Genomic DNA, 23,696 nt, shown 5'->3' on the forward strand with positions numbered 1-23,696 from the left:
GCTGCAGCGCGCCGGCCGCGGTGGCCAGTGGAGGGTGAACCAACGGCAAAGGAAGACCTTTCTCTCTGTCTGTCTCTCTCACTGTCCACTCTGCCTGTCCAAAAAAAAAAAAAAAATTTTATATTGACAGAGAGAGAAAGAGATCTTCTATCTGCCGGTTCACTCCCCAAAGAGCCGCAATATCCAAGAGCCAGGAGCTCCATCTGGGTCTCCTGCATGTGCAGCAAGGGCCCAAACACTCCAGTAATCCTCCACTGCTTTCCCAGGCACATTAGCAGGGAGCTGGATCAGAAGTGGAGCAGCCAGGACTCAAATCAGGGCTCTGATAGGGGACGCCATGGCAGCTAGGCTCACTGTGGCACAGTGCCAGCCCCTATTTCATTTACTTTTTAAAAAATTATTTTTTATGTAATTTGAAAAGCAAAAAGGGAGGAGGGGAGAGAGAGAGAGAGAGAGAGAGATGTCATGCATTATTTTACTCTCCAAATGCCCACAACAGCCAGGGCCAGGCCAGAAACCTGGAACTCAATCCAGGTCTCTCAATTGTGTGGCAGGGGCCCAAGTACTTAAGCCATCACCCGCTGACTCCCCAGATCTGCATTAGCAGGAAGCTGGAATCAGATATGCAGCCAGGACTCAAACCCAGACACGCATCCCAAGTGGCATTTTAACCACTGCACTAAACACTAGCCCCTCTTATACATCTAAATTATGTAAAGTCCTTCTCTTACCAAGACTGAAGTCAAGACTTGCTTTAGAAGTGTGCCTCCGCTGTGTAATAGCTGTATTATTGGAGCCTGTCATTTCCTTGCTCTGGGCTCCAGCTTCGGTGTCTCTAAAACAGAGAAAATAATACTTACTGCTCGGGGTTGCTGAGGTGGTGTGAGAATGCAGGCTTACTGTGGTGCTTGGCACACGGCGGAGAAAATATTCAAAAACATCTGCTCACCCTAAAGATGAAGCCAAACACCCCTCTTTGAATGGTTTGTGAATGATTTTCAATATTAAGCTTCAGAGTCCCTGGAAATCTTTTAGGCTGTGCCATTGTTCTTTATTTCCCAAGAGCGGGCCCTGGAAGTCTGCCACGCCGCCACCTCCCACCTCGCAGAGCAGAAGGCAGGCTCTGGGGAGATCCCTGATGGCTGGGGAAGGTAGCTGAACTCCCCACCAGGGGGATGCAACCTCTCTCTCTCCCTGTACCCCACCCTTGAGAGAATACCCCAAAGTCTGGATCTGCTCTTTCTCTAGTACTCATTGTCAGGGGCTCCATGCTGGGAGGTGAAGGTCTCAGGTGTATAAAACAGTCCGTTACAGCTTCCAGGGCCAGGCTGCTGTGCGGTGCTCTTTGCCCTTAGGGTCCCCTCCCTCAGGCCTTTCCTCTCAGAGCCCACAGAGACTGGGCAGGGCCTCTCAGAAGCCCTGTGAAGCAGTCCCCCCTCCAGAGCTGCTACCCTTCCCCCTCTGGGGGTCCCCAAGACCAGTTCCTCTAGGATTTAGGATTCCCTCTTCCACAAGGCAACAGGGACCACCTATTTGACTACTTTGCCCCACTTTTATGTGGCTGACTCCTGAGTAAAAGCCAATCCTGAAGCCACCTGGTCCCTGGTCCCGAGCTGTGGAAGTCCCGCGTCCTAACAGCTGCCCTACTGAAGGTAACCCTGGCCGGCTGGCCGGCTGCCCGTCCGCCTACCCCTTCCCCCGGCGCGGGACACGGGTCTCAGGCCGAGCCCCGCTCCTGGGCCTCCCTCCCAGACAAGGCCGGGCCATCCCTTCTCCCAGCTCCCAGCCAGGCGCCTGAAGCAAAAGCGAGCTCCGGGAACCCCAAAGCTGATTTCAGGACGCCCCGGGGCGAGCTGGGCAGCGGGGGCTGTGCGCATCCCGGGCCGATCCTCCGACAGCTGCTTCCCGCCGCTTCCGCCCGATCCAGGCGGCGCGAGGCCAGGCGGTTTAAAGACGATCGCCTGCTCCTGGCTGCGGGGGACCGCAGCTCCCTGCGCCGCTTGGAGAGACTCTGACCCAGGCTCACGGTCTCCGCGCTGGCAAACTGCACGTCCACCCGCCGGCTTGGGAGGCGGAGCGGCACCTGTGGGGCCGCAGCTCCTGCGCGCGGGCTTGAGGCGGCCACGCGGCCGGGCCGGAGGTCAGCGCCGGCGGCCCTCACCTGAAGGAAGAGGCCGCACGGCGCGAGGGCCCGCGGCGGCTTCAGGCCCTACTCCAGACGAGGCCGAGGCCCAGGAGCGGGCGTCACGGCGGGCAGGACGGTGTGTGTGTGTGTGGGGGTGCTGGGTCGAGAGGGGAACCCTGGCGGCGTGGGCTCGGTAACGTCTGGACAGCTGGCGTTCAGCGCCGCTGAAGGAAGCCGACGGTGGGCGGGGCTTTGCTGGGCGTGACAGACTCCGTGGGGGCGTGTCAGTGGGCGCAGGGGCGGGGCTGCGTCACGTGGCCGCGGCGGAAGTGTGTGGCTCGACGACTCGGGTTAGCGTTGCGGAAAGTTGTTTCTGGCCCCTCGGGGTGAGGAGGGCGAGCCCGAGGGAGAACGCCCAGGTTAGGAGGCAACTTCAGAAACTCATGAAAAAGGAAAAACCCGCTCTCGAGCGACACCAGCGAGGGAGGCGCAGAGGATGGGTAGGATACGCCCTCCCGGGGCCAAGGGTAGGGGTCCTGAACGGCCCCGAACCCTCAGTTCTCCAGGCCCCAACCGTGACCATGCTCCGGAGGAGGGGTTGGAGGGGCAGCCTTTTCTCCTCGTCCACGAGACTGGGGGCAGCGCTCCTCAGGAGGCTGTCCTTGGCCGGCCGCTGCGGCCACTGAGTTGGACACGCCCGGGACTGGCAGGAAGGACCTGATGTGTGGCCATCTGCTGTCCAGTCTGGAGCCAGCGACGTTGCCCTCGCTCTGCTGGCAGTGAAGCCACCGGCTAAGCCCGGACCTGGCGTGCACTGAGAATATCCGAGGCTGGTGACATCCACCACCCACACTCTCTGCACTCCGTCTCCCTCGCCAACACTCGGAATCAGAGCTGCTCGTTTCAGCGAGGATGATGGCCAAAGATGAGCCGACCCTCACTGTGTGTGCCGGGCTCTGTGCCAGGCATTTTCCATACGTCCTCTCCTGGGAGCCCCAGCCGTTCATTGGCTTTGCCTTTGCAGCACTACCTGTAAAACTCAACTGCTAATTCCTGTTTGTAGCCCGACTCAAATTCTAAACTTAGAAACACAGGTTTGATGGGCGATGCTTGTTTGACTAGATCATTTACTATATAAATCTTCAAAATGTTCACTGATAAGCCATCTGAAATGCGCTCACGTTCCACCAGTGGTTGCTGTTTAAAGACTGGTATACGGGACGGCTCTGTGGCATAATGGATAAAGCTGCCACCTCCAGTGCCAGTATCCCATATGGACGCCGGTTCAAGTCCCAGCTGCTCCACTTCTGATTCAGCTCTCTGCTATGGCCTGGGAAAGCCCAAGATGGGCCCCTGCTATATATGTGGGAGACCTGGAAGAAGCTCCTGGCTCCTTGCTTTGGCCTGGCCCAGCCCTGGCTGTTGTGGTCATTTGGGGAGTGAACTAGCAGATGGAAGACTCCTCTCTCTCTGTCTCCCCCCGCTCTCTGTAAGTCTGAGTTTTAAATAAATAAATATTTATTTAAATTAATATCTTAGAAAAGCACTGCTAGTGCTCTGAGGGCCATGCCTGTGGGTGGCTTCTTTGCCAGAATATCCGAGGTTCCACAAATGCTGGTCCCCATAGGCTACTGCTGTTACCAATGTGATGTGTATCCAGACCTCCCCTATGCTGTGTATAGAGTATCTGTAGATAAGAACTACATATAGATCCATACTTAATGTTGTTAAATTCATAGAAAGGAAATTGCTCTATGTATTCTACAGCTTGCTTCTTTAAGATTTATTTGAGGGGCCTGCACTGTGGCGCAGTGGGTTAACACCCTTGCCTGAAGCGCTGGCATCCCACATGGGCGCCGGTTCGAGATCTGGCTGCTCCACTTCCAATCCAGCTCTCTGCCATGGCCTGGGAAAGCAGAAGATGGTGCAGGTCCTTGGGCCCCTGCATTCATGTTGGAGACCTGGAAGAAGCTCTGGGCTCCTGGCTCCTGGCAGCTGGGACTCGAATCGGAGCTCAATATGGAATGTCAGTGTTGCAGACGGTGACTTAACTGGCTGCACCACAGCACCAGCCCCTCTCCATTTTGCTTTTGAAATTTAACAACAGAGCTTGGAAATCTTCCATATCAGGATGTATAGGTAGGTCTCTCTGCCTCATTCTTAACAGCTACAAGATTGTTTAAAAACCATATATATATGAAAGGCAGAGTGACAGGAAGACACACACACAGAGAGAAGAGAGAGAGAATCTTCCGTTCCCTGGTTCACTCCCTAAATGCTTACAATATGGGAAGCCAGAAGCTAGGATTTCCATCTGAGTCTCCTACATGAGTGACAGAAACCCAAGTACTTGTGCTATCATCCTCTGCCTCAGGCAGGTTAGCAGGAAGCTGCATCAGAAACAAGGTAGCCAGCACTCAAACCAGAACTTGACATGGGATGCAGTCTAACCCACTGTGCCACAAGGCCTGCCTCAGCACAAGATTTCTTCCCTAAAATGCTTTATGTATTTGAGAGGCAGAGAACAGGAGAGACAGAGTTCCCACCTTCTGGTTTGCTCCCCAAATGCCCACAGCTGCCAGGGTTGGGCCAGGTCCAGAGCCAGGAACCAGAAATTCAATCCAGGTCTTCCACGTGAGTGTCAGGAACCGAACTATTTGAGCCATCACCACTGCTTCCCAGGGTCTGCATTGGCAGGAAGCTGGATATATGGGATATGAGTGTCTTAACCACAAGGCTCAAAGCCTGATCCATATATTACTTAATATCACTCCATAAGATTCAACTTTGACATTGCTTTACTGATGGACATCTGAGGTGTTAAATTTCTCACTTTTACAATATTACTTTTGTAATATTTATGTTTACCATTGTATATCTGCATTTTTAGGGGATAGGTTAAGTGGAGCTTTTGAAGGAAATGATTAAGCCACTCTCTTATTTCCTTTGTAGTCACTATATTAACCTTATCTTTGATAGTTAGCCTTTTAAGTAAATTTAAATTCATTTTGGGGTTGTGAAATAGTAATATAATTACCCCCTCAATAAAGTGCAAATATCTCATTTTCTAAAAATTTCATAGTTCACTGATAATTTAAAGTTTTTTAAAAATTATTTTTATTTATTTGAGAGGCAGAGAGACGGAGCTCAGATCTACCAGTTCACTCCCTAAATACCTGTAACAACTGGGGTCGGGCCCGGCTGAAACTGGAAGCCAGGAACTCAATCCAGGTTTCCTGCCTGAGTGGCAGGGACACAATAACTTGAGCCATCACCTACCCTCTCCCATTAGCAGGAAACAGGAATCAGGAGCAGAGTTGAGACTCAAACCCACATATTTCTTTTGGTTTTTTTTGTTTGTTTGTTTGTTTTTTAAGTTTTTATTTGAGAGAGACAATAGAGACAGAGACAATAGAGATCTACAGGTTCACATCCCAAGTGGCTCTAACAGCCAAGCCTGGGCCAGACTGAAGCCAGGAGCCTAGAATCCCATCTTGGTCTCCTACATAGGTGGCAAGGGCCCAATATCTGGACCATCCTCTGCTGTCTTCCCAGGCACATTAGCAGAAAGTTGGATAAGAAGCAAAGTGAGCTGCTGGGACTTGAATCAGTGCTCTGATATGAGATGCCAACATCTCAAGCAGCAGCTTAACCCATTATGCCACAATGCTAGCCGCTGATAATTTTTAACACAATTTTTACCATATCTTAGATGCCCTTGTATTCTTGGATTTGTTTCTTGACCATTTATCTGGTTCCACTGATTCACTAATATCTTATATAAATATTAAATATTGTGTTTTTTTTAAATAAAGATTTATTTATTTGAAAGGCAGAATTATGGAGATGGAGAGGGAGAGAGAGATCATCCATCCACTGGTTTACTCCTCAAATGGCTGCAACAGCTGGATCTGGTCCAGACCAGAGCCAGGAAGCCAGGAGTCAGGAGCTTCATCCAGGTCTCCCATGTGGGGAAAGTTACCCAGGTTCTTGGGCCATCTTCCACTGCTTTTCCAGGCACATTAGCAAAGTGCTGGATTGGAAGTGGAGCAGCCAGGACATGAACCAGTGCCCGTATGGGATGTCAGCATCACAGCCAGTGGTTTAACCCACTATGCTGGCCCCAAGATTTGCACTTTTACAATACATTTTGACATCTGTTTAAAGAAAATCTTTTCTCCTTTTCTACAATATCTTGGCCATTGCCTATTTTCTTTTGCAGATGAACTTCAGAATGAATTTTTCAAGTTCCATTAAAAATTCTGTTAAATTGAGACACAGTGGGTTAATTCGCTTTCATGACACCAGGATCCCGTATCAGAATGCCATTCCAGTCCTGGCCGCTCCTGCTAATGCACCTGAGAAGCAGTGGAGGATGGCTCAAGTGCTTGGGCCTCTGCAACCCTTGTGGAAGACCAGGATGGAGCCCCTGGCTCCTAGCTCCAGCTGGCCCAGACCTGTCTGGTGCAGCCATTTAGGGGGTGAACCAGCAGGTGGAAGATCTCTTTCTCTTTCTCTCCCTCTTTCTGTGTCACTGTGGCTTTCAAATAAGCAACTTTCTTAAAAAAAAAAAAAAGTTAAATATTTTTTCATGTAAATTACCAATTATTAACATTTTTCATTTGTTTTTTAAATACATACTTTAAACTGACACCATTATGACTTAAAAAAAAAAAGACATTTATTTGAAGGATGAGTTACAGAGAGGCAAGAAGAGAGAGAGAGAGACACCCCAGATGGCCACAAGGGCTGGAACTGAGCAGCAGATCTAAAGCAAGGTACCAGGAGCTTATTCTGGTCTCCCACATGGGTGCAGGTGCCTGAGGACTTGGGCCATATTCCACTGCTTTCCCAGGCCATAGCAGAGAGCTGGATCAGGAGAGGAGCAGCCAGGACTCAAACCAGCACCCATGTGGGATGCCAGCACTGCAGGCAGTGGTTTTACCCGCTATGCCACAGCGCCAGCCCTGCCATCATGACTCTTACACTTAAGCATGCAACTCTTCAAAAAAAGGACATTCTCCTTTACATCATAAATACCATCATTATGCCCTTAAGAAACTTGAAATTTATACATTAATACATAGCCCATATTGAAATTGCCCTAATTATCCTAATAACTTCCTTTTAACAGACTTCAAAAAAACAAACTTGGGCTCCAATGGGTTGTTTAACATATTCACCCATATTGTTTTTTTTTTTTTTTTAAAGATCTATTTGTTTATTTGAAAGTTAGAGTTACACTGAGAGAAAGGGAGGAAAAGAGAGAGAGGACAGAGAGAGGGGTGTTCCATCTGTTGGTTCACTCCCCAATTCACTGCAACAGCCAGAGTTGCGCCGATCCAAAGCCAGGAGCCAGGAACTTCCTCTGGGTCTCCCACGCAGGTGCAGGGGCCCAAGGACTTGGGCCATCTTCTACTGCTATCCCAGACCATAGCAGAGAGCTAGATCAGAAGAGGAGCAGCTGGGACTAGAACCAGCGCTCATATGGGATGTCAGCACTGCAGGTTGCAGCTTTACCTGCTACGCCACAGTGCTGCCCCTCCCCCCCATATTATCTTATACTTTTGAAGAGTCTAGGCCAACTGTTTTGTAGAATGTCTTACATTTTGGTTTTATCTGGAATCTCATGATTACATTCAGATTAAACATTTTGGTTAAGGGGCCAGTGCTATAGTGTAGGTTAAGCCTCTGCCTGCAATGCTGGCATCCCATATGGGCACAGCTTCCAGTTCCAGCTTTTTCTCTCTCCCCTTCTCTTTATAAAAACAATTTTTTTTATTCAATATTTAGGCTATGTTGTGTCCTAAGTGTAACACCAGTTTGCCTTATTATTGACGGTATGAAATTATTACAGTCCCAATCTCGAATTCATTTAAGTCAGTTTTGTTTCCTCTATCTCACCACAACTGTTAATAGAATCCCCACTTACCTCCATGCTGTCAAATGCTTTGGACGGCTCCCAGATCTGACCATACTGATCCATGGCATTTGACACTGTAGAGCACTTCCACTTCTCCTTGGAGCAACTTCTTCAGATCACACGTGCCTGGTTCTCTTTCTCACACTACTCACTTGTCTCTGCACCTCCCGTCCGAATATTGAGTTCCTCAGTCATTGGACCTCTTCCCTACTTTCCTTGGTAATCTCATCTACCTTCTTGGCGATAAGTCTGTATATGTGCTGATGACTCCCAAAGACAGAGAGAAAGGTCTTCCTTTGCCATTGGTTCACCCTCCAATGGCCGCCGCGGTTGGCGTGCTGCGGCCGGCGCACCGCGCTGATCCGATGGCAGGAGCCAGGGGCTTATCCTGGTCTCCCATGGGTGCAGGACCCAAGCACTTGGGCCATCCTCCACTGCACTCCCTGGCCACAGCAGAGAGCTGGCCTGGAAGAGGGGCAACTGGGACAGAATCCAGTGCTCCGACCGGGACTAGAACCCGGTGTGCCGGCGCCGCAAGGCGGAGGATTAGCCTAGTGAGCCGCGGCGCCGGCCATGACTCCCAAATTTTTATCACCAAACCTCTTTCCTAAGCCCCAAGCTCATATTCAACAGCTATGGGAAATCTCCAATGGGAAGTCCAATGAAGCATCTCAATCTTGTCCAAAATGAGTGTCTTGTATTCCTCCAAAACGACTCCCCTCAGTCTTCTCTATCTCAAGCAATAACAACTTTATTCTTACAGTTTCCTGGGCCCCAGATGTGGCACTGTGAACCCTTCTCTTATGCCCACATCCATCAGCAAGTCCTAGGTAACCTACCCAGAATGCCACCACCCAAGTCATGTTTAGGTTACTGCAAAGGCTTCCCAACTGGTTTTCCTTCCTACCCCATCCTTACTGCCCTCAGTCTATTATTCTCCACACGGCAGATTAAGTGATTTTGTTCAAACAGAAGTTGAGACCATTTCATCCTGGTGGCTTACCCACTCATTTTCTTCAGTTTACTTGAAACACTCAGTGGTTCCCCACCACCACCCTAACTTCCAACACCCACCTCCCTTGCATCACACTTATCCTTTCTTTACTTTTCTCTTTAGCACTTACGACTAATAATCTATATATTGTATTTGCTTCCTTTTATCAATAGAATGTGCCTTTTTGGGGACATTGGTTCACTTCTGTATCCCCATAACAGTGCCTGATACACAGAAGGTGCTCCATAAATACTTACTGAATGTAGGAGGCATGGGATGCTGGGTGTAGGAGTGGCAGTTGGGCTCTAAGGGCTGAATTGCTAACTGTGAAGATATACTGCAAATAAACATTTCCTTTAAAAACACATTTATTTCCTCATAGACCAGAAATATCCAAAGTGTTTAATAATAACAGTGGAAAAGTATTCACAACTTACTTGAGGTTTCTTAATCCCACTCACTTGTTACCACATGTACCCACCTAGTCCTATTTCATTGTGAGACCAGTGCTCAACAGCAAGAGCAAGAGTTGTTCAGCAGGGATCCTACTTGGAAATATTGCAATTTTGCAGTCAGATTTTTCCTTACAATTTTGCAAGGAACAATAGGTATGTTGGTTTGCTTTTAACAATTTTAGATTCTTTTTTTTTTTTTAATTTTTGACAGGCAGAGTGGACAGTGAGAAAGAGACAGAGAGAAAGGTCTTCCTTTGTCGTTGGTTCACCCTCCAATGGCCGCTGCGGTAGCGCGCTGCGGCCGGCGCACCACGCTGATCCGTTGGCAGGAGCCAGGTGCTTCTCCTGGTCTCCCATGGGGTGCAGGGCCCAAGCACTTGGGCCATCCTCCACTGCACTCCCTGGCCACAGCAGAGAGCTGGCCTGGAAGAGGGGCATCCGGGACAGGATCGGTGCCCCGACCGGGACTAGAACCCGGTGTGCCGGCGCCACAAGGTGGAGGATTAGCCTAGTAAGCCGCGGCGCCGGCCCAACAATTTTAGATTCTTATATAGCAATTATTACTGGGCTTGTTTTTATATGTATCTACATTTACTCCTCAAAATAAGTTAGCACACATTAAGGTGATGGAGGTTTTTTGTTTTTTGGTTTTTTTTTTTTTTTTTGACAGGCACAGTAGACAGTGAGAGAGAGAAGGACAGAGAGAAAGGTCTTCCTTTTTGCTGTTGGTTCTTCACCCTTCAATGGCCGCTGCGGCCGGCGCATCTCGCTGGTTGGGGCATCGTCCTGGTTGGGGCACCGGATTCTAACCAGTTGCCCCTCTTCCAGGCCAGCTCTCTGCTATGGCCCAGGAAGGCAGTGGAGGATGGCCCAAGTGCTTGGGCCCTGCACCCGCATGGGAGACCAGGAGAAGCGCCTGGCTCCTGGCTTCGGATCAGAACGATGCGCCAGCCACAGCGGCCATTGGAGGGTGAACCAACAGCAAAAAGGAAGACCTTTCTGTCTCTCTCTCAGTATCCACTATGTCCCCCCCCCCAAAAAAAAAAAAAATTACGAGGTAAATTCAGATCCTGACAAATGCATACTAAGGAAATAAAGTTGTGGGCTTCAGAGAAGCCATTTGGCTGCACAAGTTGTTGAAAGAGCAGAGTGGCAAGGCCAGATCACATCAGGGCCTCACGAGCCAGTGACTGTTTTGGATTTTATTCAGTTTGTGAGAGAGACTGCTGAATATTGTTCAGTGGGGAGATGACCGGAAACAATTCCTATTTTAGAATCATTTTCCTGGGGACTGTGTGGAAGAAACTTGAGGGGATGGATAGATGGATAGAGGGTTGCAGATATGCTAACTATTCCCTAGCAGGTCAGACCAGGATGGTAGAAGCAATAAGGGCAAAGTTCTGGATGCACTTTTGGAGGAACAGCCAAGAGAAATGAAGGTGAGAAGGGGAAACTGAAGAGGGGAGCACGGGACTGAGCAGTGGGTGAGCAGCCTGGGTTTGATTGCACACAGGCCTTCCTTGTGGTTTCTGAAATCTGGCACCCTCATTCCCGATTTTGTCCCTTTTCCTTATTCGTTTCTACTAATGCTTGTATAAGACTTGTATAATCCCTGGCAAAGCTAACTGCTCTCGTATTTTTGCATGTATCACACTTCAGCATAGTTGTGGACTTAGTCCACCTTCCTCCATTTCCTGTGTAACCTGGAGCAAGTTTTATCACCTCTCCGACATCTAATAATGCTCACCTCCTAGAGTCGCTGAGAATTCGAGTTGGACCATGCCTTTGCATCCTTCACACTTACCAGGCCTGCCGCATACTTGAAATTTGAATTTAGTTTCTCAGATTCTATACTGTCCAGATAAGAGCAAGAGCTTGAATACTGTCCACGTGCTCACCTTTCTGGAATAGGTAATTTGAGTTTTCCCTCAATTTAGGAAATGACAATTCCAAATCCCCCCTAAAAATCTTACAAATATTCCTCTGATTTTTCTAGGACATATGAGGATACCTCAAAAGTTCATGGAAAATGGAATTTTAAAATAAATCTTGGTGCGAAAACTGGAAATCTATAATTTTTTCCTAAAACACATTTTTCATGAACTTTTGAAGATGTTATGAAAAGACTTCAAACTATTTTGCACCAAACTTATCATTTAATTCCATCTTTCCACTACCTTCAAGTGCACTTGTATTCACCTAAAATTCTTCTTACAATTTTCTAAGGTTTTTCATCTTTGAAAAGCTGAACCTTGAAAATCGGATGGAAGACCTCTCTCTGCCTCTCCGCTTTGTAACTCTTTCAAAAAAATATGTAAATCTTTTTTAAAAAAGAGGTATTTATTTATCTGAAAGCAGAGTTAGAGAGGCAGAGGCAGAAAGGAGGAGAGAGGTCATCCATCTGCTGGTTCACTCCCCAAATGACTGCAAAGGCTGGAGCCAAGCCAAAGCCAGGAGCTTCTTACAGGTCTCCCATGAGGGTGGCAGGGGCTCAAGGACTTGGTCATCATCTTCTGCCTCCCCAGGCCATCATAGCAGAGCTGGATTGGAAGTGGAGCAGCCCATATGGGATACTGGCACCGCAGGCAGCAGCTTTTACCCACTAAGCCACAGCACAAACAAACGAACAAAAAATTTTAAAAATTTGAAAAGCAGAGTTATAGAAAGGCAAAAACCTTCCATCCACTGGTTCACCCTCCAGAATGGCTGAAATGGCCAGAGCAGTGCTGGTCCAAAAGCAGGAGACAGGAGCTTCTGCCAGGTCCCCCACGTCGGCACAGGGGCCCAAGCACTTGGGCCAGCTTCTGCTGCCTTCCCAGGGATATTAGCAGGGAGCTGGATCAGTAGTGCAGATGGGACTCGAGCCAGTATCGGATGCTAGCACTGTACCTGCCACACAGCACCAGCCCCGAGAAGAAACTTCTGCAGTAAAGTTTGAGACTAATGGCAGTAACTCTAAGGATGGTTAGTTTCTACCTGTAAATAATCAACCTCCAGGGCCAGTGCTGTGGTGTAGTAGACCAAGCCTCCGCCTGCAGCGTCAGCATCCTATATGGGCACCGGTTAGTGTTCTGGCAGCTCCACTTCCTATCCAGCTCTCTGCTAGGGCCTGGGAAAGCAGTAGATGGCCCAAGTGCTTAGGCCCCTGCACCCATGTGGGAGACCTGAAGAAGCTCTTGGACCCTGGCTTTGGAGAGACCCAGCTCCAGCCATCTGTGGCCATTTGGGGAGTGAACCAGTGGATGCAAGACCTGTTCTCCCTTTAACTCTCAAATAACAAGAAAACCAGTCTCCATCAGATTGCACAGGTAACATCGTCTTCTCCTCTACCTGAGACATTCATTTTCCCTTCTGAAGAGTTTTTTCGGGAGTTGGTGTCGTGTGTAGCAGGTAAAGCCACTGCCGGCAGAACAAGAATCCACTAGGGATGCTAGTTCAAGTGCTGGCTGCTCCCCTTTCGATCCAGCTTCCTGCTAATGCAGCTGGGAAAGCAATGGAAGACGGCCCACAAGTGTTTGGGCCCATATACCCACACAGGAGACCCAGAAGCAGCTATTGCTTTAGCCTGGCCCAGCCCTGGCCATTGCAGCCACTTGGGAAGTCAACCAGTAGATGTAATCTCTGTCTTTTCTCTTTCTGTAATTCTGACTTTCAAATAAATAAGCCTTTTAAAAAGTTTTTTGGGGGGCAGCACTGTGGCATAGCGGATAAATCCACTGCCTGCAGTGCCAACATCCCACATGGACGCCAGTTCGAGCCCTAGCCGCTCCACTTCTGATCAAGCTCTGCTATGACCTGGGAAAGCAGTGAAGATGGTCCAAAACCTCAGGCCCCTGCACCTGTGTGTGGGAGACCCATAAGAGGCTCCTGGCTTTAATTGGCTCCGCTCCAGCCATTGTGGACAAGTGGGGAGTGAACCAACAGATGGAAAACCTCTCTCTCTGCCTCTCTGTAGCTACCATTCAAATAAATCAATCTTTAAAGTTTTGGTTTTTTTTTTTGGATTGGGCATTGTGGTACAGCACGTTAGGCTGTCACATGAGATGGCAGCATCCTGCTTCTGCTCCCTGCAATAATGCTCCCAAGACTGGGAATAAAGGCCCAATAGTTGGGTCTGTACTGCCTACATGGGACACCATAGGATTTCTGGCTTCTGGCTTCAGATTGGTTCAACACATTTGAGCCAGCAAGTGTCTGTCTCTCCTTTTGTCATTCTGCCTTTCAAACGAAATGTTTAAGAAACCATTTCAAAAAGTGTTTTTCATGAAGTCTTACCATTTATCCCTTCGCACAACCAAAACTGGACCACACAGGGACATCCAACAGCAACTACTGGCTTTTAGTAGCTTGTATTGAGAAAATACTAAACAGTGAATAAATAAAATAGATGCTCTTGCCTAAAAACCCTAAGAATATCAGTGTTTGCCTATAAAACCATATGCAAAGGACTAACTGTTGTGTCTTACTGACACGAGTCAGTTCTTAGCCTATTGATGCTTAGCATTTCACATTATTTATAGAGCAAAATTACAAACACCCAAATGTTACAAACATCAGTATATTAGGAATGCATAGCACATCTTAAAAGGTTCATTATCCTCAACATCAATCATTCCAGTGGTAAATAAACAGGGCTAAGAAGTAACTAGTAGTGATTCAGTAACTTCAGTGTTAACAAACACACAGCATCTTAAACTAGCCAGTCTCCAAAACAATGATGAGCCTGTTAACATCTAATGTTAATAATGTAGTATTTGGTTATAAACGTACTTTCACTACTTATAAATTCAATTAAGTATTTTGAGGTGATCCTGTTGACTAGCTAGGTTTGAGAATTAGCTTCACAACACAACATATCCAGAGTTAAGATATGGTTTCTGCAAACAGATTTACTCTCTGCATGCTTTGAACAATTAGAAAAGACCAGCAGCAGCTTCTTTCCTTTCCACACCACGCTTATCCTTTCCGCATCCCTCAAATACAGACTTATGTCTCAGATAGCAGGTGACAGTCAAAGCACATGGTACTAAGATTATCCTGAATATGACAATGAGTGAACCACATAGGTAAGGTTGATAATAAAGACCAAAAGCAGGTATAGTTTAATGTATTTTAATAGCAAACTTACAGGAACAGCACAGAAGACAGACAACATTAAAAACATGTACTTGCATGTAGGACAACTCAGTTAGAAAAGTATAGTGAATGGATGGAATCTACTGTATGATAAAAATGCTACAAACACCATTTAGTTGCCGTCAATAAGAAATTTACTTGTTTTAAAAAAATCCAAATGCTGGCATTGTCCAGAAAAATTTAACAGGTTTATTTATAATTGTTATAAAGTTGAACTGCTGAAACTTGTTCACTGAAACATTTTGACTTGCATTAATGCTTTACGTCCCCGCATTTATATTAAAAATCCACACACAAATGAAAATGGAAAAACTGCCAATACCTGATTTCTGTCCCCTATTTTCCACTCGCAATCATATACTTAGGTACCTTTTGACCCCATGGAAAAAAATATCTAACGTTCAGAACTACCAATAACAGGAAGAAGAGAAAAAAAAATTTTTGAGAATGAAATGTTTCCCGTCATAGTGGATTCTTAAGCACGTTCTCCACGTATGCGGCGTGCTAGCTGGATGTCTTTTGGCATAATTGTTACACGTTTGGCATGGATAGCACACAGGTTGGTGTCTTCAAAAAGGCCAACCAGATAGGCCTCACTTGCCTCCTGCAACCAGAAGGAAGAAAAAGTGATTAATCATCTTATTTTCAATAGTTGAAGACACACGTATATGAATCATGCTAAATTATCCCAAATGTTTAAATTTTAACATCTGTGGGACAGAACTCTGAAGGCAGACTACGAAAAGTCAAAAGCTCAAACCTGTAAATCTTATCAAGACACACAAGTCAAGTTACTTGAAACTGGCACCGTGGTAGTAAAGCTTCCAATCCAGCTCCCTACTGCTGTGCCCGAGAGAGCAGAGCAGGATGGCCCAAATGCTTGGGCCTTGGCACCCACCACGTGGGAGACCTGGAGGAAGTCCCTGGCTTTGTCCTGGCCCAGCCCCAGCCGTTGTGGGGCATCTGGGGAGCAAACCAGTGATGGAAGATCTATACCTCTTTCAAACAAATAGGTTAAAACAAAACAAAACAAAACAAACACACCTGGAAGCTTTTAATTTTTCTGGTGTTAATATATGATTTCTAGTAAAGTGAAATGTCTTGAACAAAACAAGCAGTCCACTTTAAGCTCTTCTAACATTATCACGCATATAAATTTATAAACGGAATTGTAGGAGCTGTTGCTTTGGCATAGCGGGTAAAACCACCACTATTCCATATGGGCTCCAGTTTGTGTTCCAATTGCTCCTGCAAGGGAGGGCAGGAGAGGATGGTCCAGGTATCTGGGCCCCTGACACCCACATGGGAGAACTGGATGAGGCTCCTAGCTCCTGACTTCGGTCTGGCCCAGCCCTGGCATTACTGTAATTTGGGGAGTGAACTGGTGGATGGAAGGTCTCTCTCAAGCTCTTTCAAATAAATAAATCTCTAAAAATTAAAAAAAAAAGGGGGGGCGGGAATTGCATCAAATCCAATTAGCCTACTCTACCCTGTCTTACTCTGCAACCCACTCACACACCAATATCCTCTTGAACCTTTGCCTCACCAAGTAGTGCAGTATGGCTGACAACTGGTTTCTACTATATTGTTCCCACTACCTTTCCTTTTACACTTGTTTTATCACAAGAGTACATATAGGTCCCAAAACATCACACATCAGTCTCTTTGATACTGTAATCTGATATTCCTAGATGTGCCCTTGTTCCCTACTCAGTCCCTTCCATTTATGTACTTCAGTCTCTAAGAGCACTTGTTGTCCCCTAGAACTAACACCAGTCCCTTTAGTTTTTCCCATTTGATGATGAGATTCTTTCAAGGCATCTTCTTATACCTACCAAACACTGCTGGCTGCACGAATCATTCAAAAGCATTTGGCATGTTAAGGAAAGAAGAGCTTCCCTTAAAAACTAACAAGGCAAACTGTCAGCGTATCTTATAGTAGTATAAACTTTTCAGAAAAGGTAAACATCTATTTACTCATTTTGAAAAAAAGACATTATTTAAAAAAATCCACTTTGGAATCTGGAAGCAATACAGATATGCTTTCTACAAAAACAATATAAAAAATCCCACTGACTTGGCAATAAAATAAGACTGTTGAGATTCTGCTTTAAAACCACCAACATTTGATTAACTCCAAACTGTTTATATTCTTTCATTCACATTTACACCTTCATGCTTTTTGGCCTTATGACTTTTCTATAAAAATTTGTTCCATTTGGCTGGCGCAGCGGCTCAATAGGCTAATCCTACCCCTTGTGTCACCGGCACACCGGGTTTTAGTCCCGGTCAGGGCGCCGGATTCTGTCCCGGTTGCCCCTCTTCCAGGCCAGCTCTCTGCTGTGGCCCAGGAAGGCAGTGGAGGATGGCCCAAGTGCTTGGGCCCTGCACCCCATGGGAGACCAGGAGAAGCACGTGGCTCCTGCCTTCGGATCAGTGCAGTGCACCGGCCACGGCGGCCATTGGAGGGTGAACCAATGGCAAAGGAAGACCTTTCTCTCCGTCTCTCTATCCACTCTGCCTGTCAAAAAAAAAAAAAAAAAAAAAAATTGTTCCATTCACATATTACTGCCCCTACAAACTTTTATTATTTATCAATGTCTGAGTCTTACTTACCTACCTGTTAAGGCCTAGCTCAACCTGTCTATTCCATGAAGGACAAAGAAAGCACTCCCCTTGCCCCTGTCTCCAATGAAGGGAACCTAGAAGCCCTAATTCCTTGGCACTCACACTGACCTTGTAGTGTACCAGCTTTCTTTTAACGCCCTCAAATTATCTGATCAGAGGTCTCATTTCACTCACAATGCCTTGCTCTCAAACCTCCACTATTTGCTAGTATGTTTGAGATCTTACACGAATTTTTTTAAAAAGATTTATTTATTTTTTTATTTTAAAGTTACACACGGAGAGGTCCTCCATCTGCTGGTTCACGCCCCAATTGAAAAGAATGCCCGGAACTGCGCTGATCCGAAGCCAAGCCAGGAGCCAGGAGCCTTCCCCAGGTCTCCCAGGCAGGTGCAGGGGCCCATGGATTTGGGCCATCTTCCACTGCTCTCTCAGGCCATAGCAGAGAGCTGGATTGGAAGTGGAGCAGCAGGGCCTTGAACGGGCACCCATATGGGATGCCAGCTCTGCAGGCAACGGCTTTACCTGCTAGGCCACAGTGCCGGCCCCCACCCTAATTTTAAAATACCTACTCTATGTATTAGTCCCTGTTTTCTATTCCAGAGCTGTCAAAAGCCAAAGTCCTCATTATTCAGGGATTCACTCTCAGGTTAGTCTAAAAGTGTGTAAAGAAGTCTGGATACCACTGCGTTTTATAGCCTACTCTTTATAGAGGTTCACAGTGCACAATTGAACTAGAATTGAAATTCTCCAGGCAATAAGCCAGTTTACTTTTGTTATATCCAGCACTTTAGGATTATGCAAACCAGAGTGCTTTTGTGAAATGCAGCACAAGCTGATGTGGACAAGCCAACAGGTACCATGGGTCTGAGACCACAATCTGGGATCACCTGTGGGCTTGTCTGGGATCACTCAGATAGGCCTATGGCTGCTAGGGCTCTCAGTGATGAACACAGCTTACAAGGGTCCTGTCTGGTCAGCTCTGGGAAGATTCAATACTCAGAGAGGGTCTGACCGTAACCCATACATTTCCAGTTCCTCTGCAAATATCCTACAGTTCCTCAAACACTAAGGCTGTACATTCAGAGAATCAAAGTCCACCATATTAATTGAAGACCCAATGAACACAATTTTAAGATAACAGAAAAAGAAAACACATCTTACAACTAGGGGACAAATTTCCAACACTGAGTCTATTCAATGTCTGACTCTTACCTATTTCAAAACTCCAGTGTCTATTTTTAATACAAAGTTACTTTAGTTCAAAGTCTAGACATGACAAAGACTAAGCTCTAGGTTAATACACAATCATGGCAGATGCAAAAATCCTGTACCATTCTCACTGGACTCCCCCCCTTTAGTGTACAGTAGCCAATACTCCCTCCCTGTTTTTGTTTTGTTTTTCATGGTCCAAAATATTACATGGAAATTCCAGAAATAAAACTCTTTAGTAAGATATACATAACAGAACAGTATGAGGGTACTTACAAGGATTTCAAGTTTTTCACACTAAAATTTACTTGAAAATTCCATTTTCCTACAACTTTTTTGAAGTACCCTTGTACATGAGATTCAGTGCTGAGGGTCCTGGTACTACTATTCTTCCCACGGTCAAGGGGAAACTACCATATTAGAAAAGTTGTTAACTGTAAAAACCAAACATGGAACAACTTTTGGAATTCTATTTCAATGGCTACCACCCTATTTCCATACCCAAATCATGTGTATATTGAGAACTAAGGTATGCATAAAATACATACAACAAAAAGCTTGTAAAAAATCTTTTCATCAATAAAGGACAGAGCTATCTGATGCCAAGAGATCTGGAGGCAGCAGATATGAACACTTTGCTCAAAACCAGCACAGCCATGCTCAATAAATATATAACCCGGAAACAGCAACAGTGGAAGTTGATACATACAATTAATCTTAAAGAGTCCACCACCCAAATTATTTAGTAATTTTAATTTACAAGGCTAGTTTACCTACATTTAAGCTAAAAATATGCTGGGCTTTTTATAGTGTGGTGTTCTTTAAGCACAACCCCAGCAATAACTAGAAAACCTAATTAGCAGTTTTGTAGCAATGTTTGGGAATCTTTTCTATCTTTAAAACAGAGAAATGGGAACTGAAGATAATTAGCTGTTAAAACTGAAAAAGTTTTAAGTGACAACATGGGAAGATTTTAGTAGTAGAAATTTCAGTAATTTCAATCCACTGGGAATTTAATGGATACCTACTCCTGAAATTCACCAATCAAATGAAGTTTAGACTAACCATAGAAACAGCTCGACCAATTATACAGCAGGGTAGAATCCACCTATCAAATCGTTCTCCCATATAAAGCAAAAGCCCGGCACAGCAACAGCAGCCTTGAAAATCCTCCAATGGGTGTGTGCAAATTTTAGACCCTCTCCAAAGAGATTGTTCCAGCTATGCAACGGTGCCTCATAATTTGAACCACCTCCCCCAACCCTGTGATTCTAATGGAGGTGGTGGTCTTAATCACATTTTCATCAGATACAGGGATATAAAGAATGCCAATACAATATAGATTACCCTAAGCAAGAGACAGTAACAATTACACCCACACACTGAATCAAATACCTTACGCAAGGGGATTTCAAGTTTCAATCTTGACATACGCCACAAATACTTCAACCATATAACCACCTCTAGAATGACATTTCTCAAATTCCTGACACTCTGGAGCCAAGATGAAATTCAACATGCTCCCCATTTAAATAAAGTTCAAAGTCCCCTTTAGCAAACCACAAATCTTCAAATCCCTGTCCTTTTACATGTTCCGTATCATTTTCAAGCACCATTTGTCCCTATCATAGATCCAATCCTAACCACCACTCACTTTGACCTTTATGCTTTTACCTTCATGCATCATTCCTTAATGCTGTCTACTCCATGCTAGGCTCTCTCCGCCTGTACCTGTCTCTTCAGGTCCAAAGGACATTCAAACAACCCATGTATACTAGTCACGGCTGTCTGAAACAGTGACTTACAAAACACCATAGACCTCTCTGGTCTTGTACCATCTTAACATTCCAAAGCATCCATTAACCCCGAGTTGTCTTTTCACATTTGCTTTCAGTGCAATGTCAACATTTTTAAATGGCATAATGGGATATGCATTAGGCTTTGAAATCAAATGGGTTGAAGTTATGACTTCCATCTCCTATACACATGACCTTGAGGAACTGAAGTTTCCTTAAGCCTCCTCACCAGTGAACTAACACTGTAAACGACTTCAGATGTGGAGAGAACTAAGTTATAAAGTGCATTCCGAGTCACTGCTGTTCTCGCTAAACAGCAGGGACACCCACCCAAGTATCGCCCCGTCCCATTCACCATTTTACCTGCAAAGCACCAATAGCTGCGCTCTGGAAGCGCAGATCTGTTTTGAAGTCCTGAGCGATTTCTCGCACCAGACGCTGGAAGGGGAGTTTGCGGATCAGAAGCTCAGTGGACTTCTGATAACGTCTGATTTCACGAAGTGCCACAGTACCGGGCCTTTAAGAAATTAACATTAAAGAAACTGTCATTAAAGATGCAAACAACACAGAGGATAAGCGGCCAGCTTTAAAGAAATGCCATACTGTTTCAAAAAGTAAATCAGCCAACTAGTCTTCATCTTCAGGATGAAACTTCACGGGTCCACTTAGGATCCAAACATTCAAGTCGACTAAGAGTAACAGTACCCTTCAAGTAGACAGCACGGGATTAAGGTACAATCCTGGCATGCACTTTATCAAAGCCCTGTTCATTTTCATTTTAAAACATGTACAAACATACACTAGAGCATGGGATGGTATAAATCAAGTTAATAAATAAGGTATGGCCCCCAGAGGCTTCAATTGAGCACCACTCTCATTCCCACCTATATCCTTGACCATCTCAAAGCCTTTACCAGTTTACCAACACAACCAATGAACTTCACCTAAAAACAACATTGTGGTATTTTGAGTTCCTCAGAATATCTTTACTTTGTCTTCTGCTCATATTTCAAGAATAATTTGAATACTCTTGATTGTGTGGTGGTTCATCCACTTTAGAGGCAAATTTCTTGTTGAATACTTTTTAAAAACAGTCAACAAGAAATTTCCCTCTAATTCTGACTTTCTGCTTCCACTGTATGGGGTTTTATTTTAGGTTCACTGTAAAATTCGCAGAGGCTACTTAAGCATGGTTAACTTCTGCCCTCTAATGGCACATGCCCTTAACAACACTGCTTAGCATTTCAAAACCAAATGAGCTAATACAGAACGAAAGAAACCAATCAAGCAAACGAGGAACAAGGAGTTCACGAAAAACAAAAACCTAATCTTGCTTAAAACAAGGAAGGATATTCTCAGAAACTGAAAAAGCATTTTACTATTTTTAAAAAGAATTACTAATAGCTAATTCGAGGTTAATCTAGTCCATCAACGTTGATGCTCTATTAAGTCCTCTAAGGCCTCTAGGTCAGACCACTGCTTCAAAATCAAATACATTTTCGATAAAACCTAACACTATTTATTGTTCTCTTCAAGCAACAGCAAATAGTAAAAAGGAGAAATCTCAGCTTCCCGAAAGCATAAAGTTTGGCTATTAGCCATCTCTTTTGTTAAATTATATGGATATAGCACGAGAGACTTTGTCCAATTTTTCCCTTTAATACCTGTAACGATGAGGTTTCTTCACCCCTCCAGTAGAGGGCGCACTCTTGCGAGCGGCTTTTGTAGCCAGTTGCTTCCTGGGTGCTTTACCACCAGTCGATTTGCGGGCAGTCTGCTTTGTACGAGCCATGGTATAAAGACCTCCTTACTTACCTACCAGCGTTTAAAAAAAAAAAAAAGAAAGAAAAAAAGAATAACCATATGCAACATTAAAGTTTTCCTGCCACTGTCACCTCCCCCACCCCGCCAAAATCTGGAAATGATCAGTTTATGTATTTTTAAAATGTCCGTAATGTTATATAATTTGAACGGGTGCAGATTTCATCTACCACCCAAATATGACTCCACGAAACAAACTGTAGTACTAGAAAATCGCCAGCAAAATACCAATCGTCTCAAAACGCCAATGTGAGCGGCAAACGGCAAAACAAAAAGACCCCTGAAGCCTTGCATCCAATTTCTCTAATTCAAGTAGAAATTAGAAATGTCTGTAAACATCCGAGCCACAAACAAGTCAAAAGACCGAAGCCACAAGCCACAGAAAAGTCGAGTCAAATTACAGGGGAAAAAAGGTTTCAGCCCCCCCCCCGACCCCCAAATTCGTCTGGCAGTCGATGGACTGCTGTAAATATCTAAAAACATTCTTGGTGTTGCATCTTTACCACTTATGTTACAAAAAGCCGTCTAGAAAAACAAGAGCAGCAGCAGCAGCAGCTACCGCCGGCGAGCCTTCCACAAAGCAGCTCCTCGCGGCTTCGCAGTGCAATCAAAAGCGCCCGCACCTGGGCTCTAATTAACGCCCGACACCGCCGACCGTCCACCCCAGCCCCACACAAACTTTTGGTTTTGCCTCCTCCGAGGCCCCGGCACTGGGTCCCCCAGTCTGCCCGCCTCGCTCCCAGCGCCTCGCGCAGCCACCAACTCGGCTCCCAGACCAGAACAAAATGGAAACAATCGCAAAACGTATCCGATTGCCTTGCGAAGAGACAAAACACCAAATCGCTCGAAAATACCCCAATCCCCTGCCACGTGCCGCCCTCCAAAATGCAAAAGTTTTTTTTGCATTTCAAATGCATCAAGTTTCCGCCTCTCCAAAAAAGGAAAAAAATGTCCCTCTTTTAAAATTTTTTTCCTCCTTTTCAAAATGGGGAAGAGAGAAACGGGGGAAAAAATATGGTCGGTGACCAGAGAAGAGAGACAAGATGGTGAAGCTTAGCAACAACTGTGGGGAGGCAGCAAAAAGCGAGTTACCCCGGGGTGGGAAGCGGCGGCGATTTCCACCCCTTTCCCGCCCGAAAACTGGGGCCCGGGGCCCGGGGGCGGTAGGGGAGAGGCCCGCGCGGGTCGTGGTGAAGGTTTGGGGTCCGGGGAAGGGACGGCGGGCGGGATTTCACCGAAGAAAGAGGAGCTGGGGGCGCGGAGAGGAGGAGGGAGAGCAGGCTCGGCGCCGCGGCGGTTGCTGCTGTTGGGCTGAGGCGGCGAGAGACGGGGGAGCCGCCGCCGCCGCCTGAGGTAAGAGGCAAACTCGCTCTTCACCTCCATTTCTGGGCCAAAAAGTTTGTGGGCTAAGCCGGAGGGGCCGAGGGTCCCCTCTCGGCGCCGCCAGGGCCCGGCTCGGGGCTGACGGCGAGCGGGGCTCGGTTCCGGGGAGGCGGGCAGACGGGGAAACTTACCCCCCTTCTCCTTCGGCTGGAGCTCGGCGAGCGAGAGGCGGCGCTGGCGTTAGAGAGCGACGGCGGCGCGGCGGCGGCTGCGAACACAATTGAAA

The 23,696-nt window shown here is 46.2% G+C and overlaps 1 protein-coding gene across 2 annotated transcripts; it reads right to left on the reverse strand.

Annotated features, from left to right (window-relative positions):
* Positions 1-772: 772 nt before the first annotated feature.
* On the reverse strand, positions 773-23,692 carry LOC133773249 (histone H3.3A). Of its 2 annotated transcripts, none has more exons than XM_062210469.1 (4): positions 23,598-23,692; positions 21,931-22,081; positions 20,630-20,783; positions 773-835 (listed from the first exon to the last, which is right to left on the reverse strand). In XM_062210469.1, exons 2-4 carry the CDS (start codon positions 22,056-22,058, stop codon positions 788-790), a joined length of 330 nt encoding a protein of 109 aa, XP_062066453.1. In that variant the 5' UTR covers positions 22,059-22,081; positions 23,598-23,692; the 3' UTR covers positions 773-787. The 2 variants fall into 2 exon arrangements, with proteins under 2 accessions (XP_062066453.1, XP_062066452.1); XM_062210468.1 differs by lacking the exon at positions 773-835 and adding an exon at positions 14,711-15,237 and having other exon boundaries at positions 23,598-23,683.
* Positions 23,693-23,696: the final 4 nt, after the last annotated feature.

The sequence above is a fragment of the Lepus europaeus genome, chromosome 14 (assembly GCF_033115175.1).
Source record: "Lepus europaeus isolate LE1 chromosome 14, mLepTim1.pri, whole genome shotgun sequence".
NCBI classification, from domain to species: domain Eukaryota; kingdom Metazoa; phylum Chordata; class Mammalia; order Lagomorpha; family Leporidae; genus Lepus; species Lepus europaeus.